An 11,086-nucleotide genomic window follows, 5' to 3' on the forward strand; every position below is an offset into this window, starting at 1 on the left:
ACGCTTTCCATTGATGTATGGTTTGTTAGGATCGGACAATATCTGGCTGAGATACAACTATTTGAAAATCTGGAATCTGAGGGTGCAAAAAAATCTAAATATTGAGAAAATCATCTTTAAAGTTGTTCAAATGAAGTTCTTAGCAATGCATATTACTAATCAAAAAATTAAGTTTTGATATATTTACAGTAGGAAATGTACTAAATATATTCATGGAACATGATCTTTACTTAATATCCTAATGATTTTTGGCATAAAAGAAAAATGTATAATTTTGACCCATACAATGTATTTTTGGCTATTGCTACAAATATACCCCAGTGACTTAACACTGCTTTTGTGCTCCAGGCTCACATATGTACATTATTAGTAAATATGCCTCAGCTCTTCTCACTCAATATTTGAATCACTGTAAGCAGAAAGAGTGAACGCATACGGTGCATGCAGTCATGACATACGGAGAAGAAAAGCCATGCAACTTTCACCATTCTCAATAGGGTTAAAAAGCACAACAGAAGTCGAATTACACTTAAATGCTAAAATGCATTGCTTAAACACACCATTCATAGTTTAACTGTTCAACTAGTGAACAGACACACCCTACACAGTTTAAACAGCAAACAATTCAGATAAAAGCAGGACAATACAAGCGAGCGCTTGTTCTTACAGAACGACTTGAAGCCTCAATCAATGAAGAAGCGAGGCATGTTGGGATGTGTGATGCATGGTGAGATTTATACTCTGAGCTTTACTCCGCCACATCAGCATGAAGATAATACTCCGATAAGAGACTCACGCAGGTATAAAAGACAGACTCGGGGTAAAGTTAGGCCACTGTCAGGATCACAGCAGTCTGTCATCATGGCCTTCAACGGGACCTGGAAAGTCGACCGCAATGACAACTACGAGAAGTTCATGGAGGAAATGGGTAAGTGGACATGAATGCTGCTGGAATCTTCTCTTTCTGAACCTGTTGAGTGATTCAGCGGGGCATTGTTTATGAGGTGCACGTGTACTGCATGTCTTCAACAGGCATCAACATGGTTAAGAGGAAACTAGCGTCTCATGACAACCTGAAGATCACTGTGGAACAGACCGGAGACAAGTTCCACCTGAAGGAAGTCAGCACTTTCCGCACGGTGGAAATTAACTTTACTCTAGGCGTCAACTTTGAATATTCAATGGCAGACGGCACTGAGCTCACAGTAAGCACAACCCGTTCAGATTTCAGAGGCGTTTTCAGTCTTAGACACTCTGAAGGTTCTTTATTTCAATCCGTGATTCCATAAAGACCCTTTTAACGTCCTTGGAACCATTGCACAAAAAGGTTCTTAATAGCGGAAAGATTGTATAAAGCGTTCTTAACACTAAATAGGCATGCATATGGTTATTTTGAGAAATATATTTGGGAACCCAAAATGGTTCGTTGCTGCAAAAAGCTCCTTTTATTTTTAAGCATGTACACTCTCAGGAAAAAAAAGGTACAAAAGCTGTCACTGGGGTGATACCTTTTCAAAACGTACACCTTTGTGCCTTGTTTATCTTTAAAGGGTGCGTATGTGTACTTTAAAGGCACATATTTGGAAAAGTGCACCACTTCAACATTTAGATAATATGTACACTTTTAGGTATTAATATGTACCTTTAAGGGTAAATAAGAAACAAATGTGTGCCTTATGAAAAGGTTCCGCCCCAGTGATGGCTTTTGGACCTTTTTTTCTGAGAGTGTAATGATCAGGCGCAAAAGTTGAGATGCATGTTGAGCAGTTCTGAATTGAGATGTTGTAACTCTTTTGTGTTAAATCAGCGCCAAATGTACATTTACTGAATGCTGCGAACTGATGCTTTTCTAATGTTCACGCCTATACGAGCCTCCTGGAGAAGCAGTCCGTCACTGATCGACTCGACCTTTCGCTGCTCAGTTCAAAATGAGTCTGACCTTTGACCTTCTGATTGCAGGGATCCTGGGTCATGGAGGGTGACACGCTTAAGGGGACGTTCACACGCAAGGACAACGGAAAGTTGCTAATAACAACCAGGAAGATCATCGCTGAAGAACTTGTACAGGTGAGCTGCTGTTCAAGACAAATCCTCAAATCGCAATGTGTAAATGCTGTGAACTTGTGTTGCCTTACGCTTTTTGCTTACAGACCTATACCTATGAAGGAATCGAGGCCAAGAGGATTTTCAAGAGGGGTTAAAATAACATCAGCATTCCCAAAAAATTCTAAATGACAACTCTATTGAATCTATTGTGTGTCGCAACCGTGGATATTCAACCTGATAATAAGTGTTTTAACAATTGGCAGCCCTAAAGTTTACAAAGCATGTATGTATTACACTGTGAGTTTTGATATTTATGGTAATAAAGCCATTTTTACGTCCTTTTGCGAACCGTTTTTATTTTTATGCAGTATGTGTTGTGTTGTGAATGAAATTGTCGAATGAAATTATTTCAATTTTTTTTAAGAAGTAAAAAATAAACACAAAGAAGCAGGTTGCATCAGTGATTGAACATTTGAGGTTTATTAAACAAAGAATAAAAATAACTGCATAGACATCTCCAAAAATATATAGCGGATATCATTTTACATTATTCATTTACTCTGAATCATGTCAATATTTTGCATGAAAAAAAATTGCATGAAGGCACTCCACACACAACCTCTAGGGAGCATGTACAAAGGTCCATTTGCATTGAAATTAAAGTCGAGGACACACTCTTTGTCTTTAAGACTAGGAAAACTGTTTCTTTTAGATGTATATATACTGTATTAGCTGTCACAATTCAGTAAAAGATAATCAACGGATTCGATATTCAGCATAAAGTGGTCATTCCTGTTCACAAGCAATTACTGATTCAAGCCAAAGTGCATACTGCCCCCCTGTGGATGGCTCTTAGAAGATACTTGAGCATCACAAATATGATCCATATTTGTTCAACTTCTTTGGCAATTCTCTTGCATTACGGCTCAGTGGGTCACCAGGACCTGATGAGAAAGAAGACTGATTATACGGCATTGTGTTTACATACACATAGTTGGAGAACGGATGGATGTTTTTAAATGCATAAGGTACCAGTCAAAAGTCTGAACACACCTATTCATTCTTTATTATTATTATTATCTCAAAGCACATTTTCACAAACTAGTCAACCTATGGCTAAACTCAGAACAGCACACTAGTGTTATTTTAGTATTATTTATATACTATTATAGTTTTATTAATATTAGGGATTAGCTTAGTTATCCTTTTTATTAGTTTTCTATTTAGCTTTAATTTTTTTTTTCTTTTTCAGTTTTAGTAATTTTAGTAGTTTAACTTATTGGTGACACTTTACAATAAGCTTCATTAGTTAACATGAACTAAGCATGAACAATACCTCTACAGCATTTGTTAATCTTAGTTAATTTCAGCATTTACTAATGCATTATTAAAAACAAAAGTTGTGCTTGTTAGCATTAGTTAATGCACTGTGAATTAACATGAACTAACAATGAACAACTAACTAACTAACATTAACAAAGATGAATAAATACTGTTTGTTCATGTTAGTTAATACATGAACTAATGGAACCTTATTGTAAAGTGTTACCAACTTATTTTATTTCATGTTTTTCATCTAATGTTTATATTTGATTTCAGCTTTATTTCAATTAATGAATATTATTTTTAATAGATTTAGTGAACAATAACACTGCAGCACACTAGCATATATTCTTACTATTTTACCATACGTTTACATGGCAGAAATCGTAAGACTTAGTGCTGGGCGGTATACCGGTTCATACCGAATACCGGTGTTTATTTTTGTTATGATATGAATTTTTAAAATACCGCAATACCGGTGTATGTCGCTTAAACAACGTTCGGAACGTGACACTGTTTGAAAGGGGTCCCTTTTCACTGCTGCACTGTGGTGAGGGAACAGCTGTATGTGTTACTAAGCATGAAAGTTCCGAAACTGAAGCTGTAGAACTAAAAGAACGTGATGACACAGAAGAACTCATCCACAATATCCACATTGACCACCACAAATATCCACATGAAAAAAAAATACCGTCATGTACCGTAAAACCGGTATCATTTTGAAAAATACCGTGATATAAATTTTTGGTCATACCAACCAGCACTAGTATGCTAGTACGCTGTTCCCAATTCAGTCAGTGTCTTGGTTGTTTGTTTGTTTTTATAACACAGTAGTGCTCACTGTGTTTGCTTACTGTTAACAGTTTGCATTTTCCTTGACAAACGTATATTTAGGACAAACAAACTCATACCATTAATCCAGCTAACTATGGCAAGAAATTCACCTTTCAGTATTTTTATGATGCTCTCACCACTAGCCTGCCTCCTTTCACGTCCTTTATCAAAATAATAGTGCATGGCATGCAGCATCTGCCTTGTAACAATCTTTGTTTGCTGGGCTCAGCTAAACGCTTGCCTGCCTGAAGCTTACTTGCTTCACTACATGATCCTTTATGGTCTTTCTCAGCACAATTCTCCGCTGTGTGTTATTTAGATGAAAAATGGCTGATATATGCACTGCACTGTGTTGGCTCTGCTCTATTCGAATGAAATGTTACATTGTAACAATGTATATGAAACAGCAACAGGAAGTGTAGAACAGTGAAAGTTACAAATTATCCTTCTCATTTATCAGACTAGTGTGTTGCGTGTGTAAAACATTTGATTAATGAGTCTGGTTGTCAGGCTCAGATAAAAAGACTCCAGACTTCAGATAAAAAGATCTTTCAGATCAAGAGAAACTTACATTGTCCACATTTCGGTCTGACACTCTAGAATCTAGATACAGTTTTTAAACATTGTACTGCAGTAAAGTAGACGACTGATATTTATCTCGGCCGTTATGATCTATGACTTTACAAAATAAGGATTGGTTAACATTAGTTAGTATGCATCATTAACTAACTCTGAACAACTGTTTTACTGCATTCAGTAATTCAGGTTCAAATAATAATCATTCATTGCTCATCTATAAACTGATTATGAATAATAAGATTCATGTTCATTTTATGAAGTAACACTTTAGTTTAGGAAGCAATTCTCATTATTAACTAGTAGCTTAGTAGCTTACTAGCATGCATATCAGTACTTATAAAGCACATATTAATGCCTTATTCTGCATGAGCATATTTTAGATCCCTTAATCCTAAACCGCATACCTAAACCTAACAACTAGCTTACTAACTATTAATAAGCAGTACATTAGGAGTTCTTCAGGCAAAAGTCAGTTAATATTTAGTGAGAACTGGACTGTTTATACAACTTTATACAAATGCACTAGCACTTTCTTAAGTGTAAATTAATATTAATCTAAATTAATTCATTCTCTAAATGTGTTCATTGCTAGTTTGTGTTATTTAATGCAATAACGGTAACACTTTTTTAAGGTGTCCTTGTTACACTTACTATTATAATAACAATTAATTATGCATAATTGCATGTAAGAGCATGCATATTATTGTCTGTTTATCAGTACTTATAAAGCACATATTAATGCCTTATTCTGCATGAGCATATTTTAGATCCCTTAATCCTAAACCCCATACCTAAACTTAACAACTAGCTTACTAACTATTAATAAGCAGCACATTAGGAGTTTCTTCAGGCAAAAGTCAGTTAATATTTAGTGAGAACAGGACTGTTTATACAACTTTATACAAATGCACTAGCACTTTCTTAAGTGTAAATTAATATTAATCTAAATTAATTCATTCTCTAAATGTGTTCATTGCTAGTTTGTGTTATTTAATGCAATAACGGTAACACTTTTTTAAGGTGTCCTTGTTACACTTACTATTATAATAACAATTAATTATGCATAATTGCATGTAAGAAACCCTAATCCTAAACCTAACCATATAGTAAGTACATGTAGTTAATTAATATTACTCAGTACTTAAATGTATAATTGCATTGTAACAAGCACACCTTAAAATAAAGTGTAACCGCAATAACTAATAAATGTTATTAGTTATTAGTTGTTACAAAAATAGTGCTTTTTAAACTCGTGGATTTGGACCGACAGAAAAAAAAACAATATCTGAAAGTTTAGTGAGAACTTACCATAACTTTCACAAATAGCCATGTTCATCCAGCCCTTTTGAAGTGACAGGGTGCCATTTAGCAGTGGGCTTACTGTTGCTATTGCCTGGAAAAAATAATTTAGTTTAGTTAAGCTACTAACTACAGTTAACGAGTTATTAAATACATGCACAACTGTTCAAAAGTTTGAGATCAGTAAGATAAGTAAGGATGGGATGTATCAAAGTGAACTAAAGTGACATTAAAGACATCTCCAATGTTACAAAATTAACACATTTCAAATAAATGCCGCTCTTTTGAACTTTCTAATCAAAGAATCCCGAAAAAAAAAAGTCAGATTCCACAAAAATATTGTGCAGCACAACTGATAATAATCAGAAATGTTTCTCGAGCAGCAAATCAGCATATTAGAATGATTTCTGAAGATCATGTGACACTGAAGACTGGAGTAATGATGCTGAAAATACAGCTGCGCATCACAGAAATAAATTACAGTTTAACATACATTCACATAGAACACAGCTATTTTAAATAGTAATAATATTTCAGAATATTGCCGTTTTTACTGTATTTTGGATCAAATAAATGCAACCTCAGTGCGCAGAAGAGACCTCTTTCAAAAACTTTTTTCACAATATTACTGTATTTTTGATCAAATCTATTTGAAGAGACTTTTCTTACTGACCCAAACTTTTGAACACGATAGCCTCTCAATGACTGAATGAGGAGATCAGCGGAGCTTTAACACACCAGAGTCAAGCTTATTTTTGGCACGCTCAGATTGTCCCGTGTCTCTCCCGTCCTTCACAGCTCCTCTGGGCTCAGGCATGGAGAGGACTAGCGGCCTCTGGTGGTGATACTTTAGTCTGTAGGTGTCTGTCATACAATTATCCACCGAGAAATAAGTCGTCAGTGCTACTCCAGATGCTGAAGCCGACGGCTTATCCCAACCACAAGACACCTGCTCCCCTCTCTCCTGGTCCGAACCCGATTTTGAGCTCGCGTCTGATGAGCTCGGGCACGTGCCGTTGATTTCCATTCGCCTGGTGGCATGACGGAAGGGTGGCGTCTTTATCTCGATGGGTCGCTGTGCATGTTTGGAGTGAGTTTGCATGGATGGAGCTGTGGCTGGCTCCTCTCTCGGCTGCGGAGGAGCTGGAGACTCGTGCGGAGCGACTTCACTGATGCTGGAACGATACGCACTGTCCTCCTGCTCTGAAAGAGGGTTCGTGAGTTCATCAGAACTGTTACACTCTGAACTCTTGATCTTGTCCAGGCGGCGCAGGAGAGGGCTTTCTGGGATGCGGTGCCATCGCATGGAAACTTCTTGCTGCTCTGCTTGAAGTTCGCCGGCTGATGGGTCTTTCTCTGCGTTGCTCCCTTTCCTCGCACCACAGGATGAGTATCTCAGCTTCCTTCTGTGAAGCATGAACACATATGTGACCCTGGAGCACAAAACCAGTCATAAGGGTCAATTTTTTGAAATGTAAAGACAAAGCCTGTGAATACCTTGAACTTGGGCTGCCCTTCATGAGATGTTCTGAGTGCTTTCCCTGAATTTGAACCAAATGCTTACCTGAGGGAACAAAATGTGCAATCATTTATTTTTTGAAGCATAAAACAAACAATCAAGCCTCAAAGGCGAATTTTTGCATCTCTGACAAGGGTGTGTAGCAACTGCCAAAATCGCCGTACACACTCACTAGGACACATCCTACTCACTTATTTATAGACAGACTATTCATCTCTTTCCTGCTGAGCTCCATGTGAGGATAAAGCCACAGGATACAACATGTGCTCCAAGTCTAAGCTTATGGAATACATTTTACACTTAATGTTTTTTTTGCGTTTTTTACTTTCACAGTGCTCCTGTAAGTCTCTCTCTTTACCGAATGTGTGCTGTCCTACTGCCTTCTGGTGCTTTTCCCTTCACTAAGAAGGGGCTTCTGGGAAACAGACGTGGTTCGGAAATACATGCAGATTTGAAAGACCGAGATATCAAGGAGTGTGTGCAATTTAAGCTTCATAAAGCATTAGTTTTTCTCTCTTATCTTTGTGTTCCGACGTAATACATCTGTGTTTTAAATGTTAAGCTGCTTCTGTCTCTTCTCGCAGCGCGGGAGGAGGAGAGAGAGGGATTTTCTCAGGCTTGGGCATGCTACTACCATGGAATTACTGAGAATTACAGTTGCGTAAAATCACAAAGTATACAAAAACATGACAAAACTGTAGATGAGTCAGGCTTTTGGAACGACTCCAAACGCCTGTCTCTCTTTTGGGCTTTGATGGAGCTTGGTTTCATATGTAGCTGAAACTAAAAGACCGTTTTGAGCGCACGCTACACGATGGGATGCCAAATGTGACCTGAAATGCTCTTTCTGTGAATGGAATATGCACTTCGATAAAAGATGATATGTCCTCTACAGAATGAGCATTTTGTGACATTTTGCGAATCGTGAAATGGAATGTACAAATGTTTTTCGTTTAATAATTTTGTGCACAAAATGAAGCGCTGATCTTAGTTGCTACTGTCAAATGCATTAAGGTATAACTGAATTTGTTATGAAATTTGTGGGATTTTGTGTCACGTAATTCATTCAGTCCATGGAATTAGTTACTAATTACTAAATTACAAAGCACAGAAAAAGAAAATGTGCTTTTTGGGCTTTTCTCCACTTTTTACATGTACATGGACTACCGGATAGGCAGAGACTACGACATAACTGTTGGTTGTAAAATGTTAAAAAAGCAAATTAACTAATCTGAAAAATATTATACTTTAGACCAACTTAAAAAAACTAAAAAAAACAATAACTTACTTTCATAAAACTTTAAGCCAAATGTATTAGTTTTTCTCAAATTATATTTACGGTTTGGTCAAACATTACATTTTGATTTGATATTAAGCAAACATATTTATTTTCCCAAAGACAAAAGCATTCATACAAAGTAAAAATAGAATTTATTTATAAAGACCATACACTTAAATAATATATTTTCTTTAGACATAAGCCAAAATGTTACTTATAAATGAATAGTTTACCCAAAAATGAAAATCTATCCTCTACAGTGAATGGGTGCCGTCAGAACGAAAGTTCAAACAGCTCCATCGATTAATGTCTTGTGACACAAAAAGCTGTATTTTTTGTAATAAAATTTGCTTCCGGCTAAAATACGAGTCCATAATCCATAATAACGCTTCCTACATTACAAAATTAGTCCGCTACGCCTAAGTCATCCCCAGGTATAAAACGGGGGCATGAGCACACATCTCCTATACTTATTCATGATTTATAGTTCAAACTCTTGCTCTAAATTTAGAAAAGAGAGACACTTTGAACAAATGATACAGACATGCAGCTTCTAAAAACAAAGTAGTTGGTGACGTTATGTTGGAGACGTCAATGCAACGATGCAGCGTCGAAACCATGATTTTGACTATACATGGGTAAACAAGAGATGATGCCACGGCGTATGATCAATACTCACTGTGGTACAGTGGAGAACGCACTGCCTCCGTTTTTGCATCACCTTGATTACTATGGCCTTGATCCCTGAGGAAATACATCACTGAATCAAGACCAAGGAATCCGAGTTACACACTTATCACGACGTAATTTCTCCTACCTGAGGTGCTGTGCATCTTGACGGAGTCTGAGCTCTTTGCCCGTGAAGTTCTCCACACCTGGAGAGTCAGGATTGGTGGAACCATTGCTCAACCTATCGCTGCTCTCGTATCCTGATTCTGTCCTCTGGATCGTCCAGTCATCGATCCGCTGTGCTACATGCGCTCCACCTTTAGGCCTCGTCACCATCATCTGTCGCTGAGACTCCTGCGAGCTTTGACTTTCAGTCTCCAAACGCAAGTCATCTTCGTAAATAGTCATCAGACCTTTTTGTTTTTCCTTCATCAGTCCTCTCTCGTGGCCAAAGCGATGGACACATCGAGGGCTCCCGAGCTGCTGCTGCTGACGGCGTTCCAGTTCGCTCAGCACGCTGTCTACATTCAGGACCTCTCGCACTGGTCTCCATGACGGCTTGGACTTGCCACGCTCAGATGAAGATTCAACGTGAGGACTGGCGCCAGTGGCCGCTGCCTGGTTAGAGCGGGACTCCTGCGGTGAAGCGCGAGGATGGGCTGAAGAAGGCTCGGCTCGAGAGACTCGTGAGGGGAGAGTTCTGTGTCTCTGGTCTGAATGAAACCTCGGGCCATTCTCAGAGGGAGAAGATGATCGAGGATATGTCATATCTAAAAAACAACAATAATAATAATAATAAAAATAATTTAAAAAACATTATTTTAATTAGTAAGTAATTCAAATTATATGTAGTCCAAAATGTATTTGGAAAACTAAGTCAAAATGTATAAATGTCTTAAATAACACAATATGCAACAAAAAAAAGCATCTGACAAAAAAGGGCTGTGTGTACAATTTTAAAACTGTTGATATATTGTTCAAAATAAAGATACTTTCTGGTTGTCATATTTTGTGACACTTGAGAGGATCTGGCTATATAGTCACCTTGATTTAACAGGTTTAACACCTTGATTTAATGTTTACAGTGGCATAAAATGTCAATAACAGATTATCTCAAAAAAAGTTATTTCTGGAAACAATTTTGTCACTGGATTTGATATGTTGTTATCTAAAGTAAATCCTGACATTTTTAAATGTCCAAATGCTTTTTGGGAACACAGTAGATCCAAACAATTTATTCAAGTTGCTTCTAATTATTTAAATGCACATTAATAATGTTAGATAATAATATAGTAACATCATGTACTAATTAAGTCAACATTAGTTAAAGCACTAACTGAAATTAACTAGCTATGAGCAAAACATTTGCTACAGTATTTATTCATCTTTAATGCTAATGTTATACTGTATGGAAACTAGAAACTGTACATTGTTAGCACATTTACATGTTAGCTCAGGTCCACTAAATAATATGACCATATACAACTTAAAACATCGTTTCGTGTCTTTACACATCAATGTATCGTCACGAGCCGCAG

The 11,086-nt window shown here is 37.1% G+C and overlaps 2 protein-coding genes across 2 annotated transcripts in view; one reads left to right on the top strand and one right to left on the bottom strand.

Moving 5' to 3' along the window:
• Positions 1-822: 822 nt before the first annotated feature.
• Positions 823-2,379, top strand: LOC107757591 (fatty acid-binding protein, intestinal-like). Its single transcript, XM_016575107.1, has 4 exons — positions 823-928; positions 1,033-1,205; positions 1,960-2,067; positions 2,151-2,379. Exons 1-4 carry the CDS (start codon positions 862-864, stop codon positions 2,199-2,201), a joined length of 399 nt encoding a protein of 132 aa, XP_016430593.1. The 5' UTR covers positions 823-861; the 3' UTR covers positions 2,202-2,379.
• Positions 2,380-2,510: 131 nt separating this feature from the next.
• The window catches only part of LOC107757572 (inactive ubiquitin carboxyl-terminal hydrolase 54-like), a 27,847-nt gene continuing 19,271 nt past the window's right edge, over positions 2,511-11,086 (bottom strand). Inside the window, exons 12-17 of the mRNA XM_016575089.1 lie at positions 9,697-10,318; positions 9,559-9,623; positions 7,579-7,645; positions 6,820-7,487; positions 6,091-6,175; positions 2,511-2,990 (exon numbers count right to left, since the gene is read on the bottom strand). Of these exons, the coding sequence (XP_016430575.1) occupies positions 6,099-6,175; positions 6,820-7,487; positions 7,579-7,645; positions 9,559-9,623; positions 9,697-10,318 (1,499 nt within the window). The 3' untranslated portion in view covers positions 2,511-2,990; positions 6,091-6,098. The remainder of the gene's footprint in view (positions 2,991-6,090; positions 6,176-6,819; positions 7,488-7,578; positions 7,646-9,558; positions 9,624-9,696; positions 10,319-11,086) is intronic.

The sequence above is a fragment of the Sinocyclocheilus rhinocerous genome, unplaced genomic scaffold (assembly GCF_001515625.1).
Source record: "Sinocyclocheilus rhinocerous isolate Xijiao unplaced genomic scaffold, SAMN03320098_v1.1 scaffold323, whole genome shotgun sequence".
In the NCBI taxonomy this organism is placed as follows: domain Eukaryota; kingdom Metazoa; phylum Chordata; class Actinopteri; order Cypriniformes; family Cyprinidae; genus Sinocyclocheilus; species Sinocyclocheilus rhinocerous.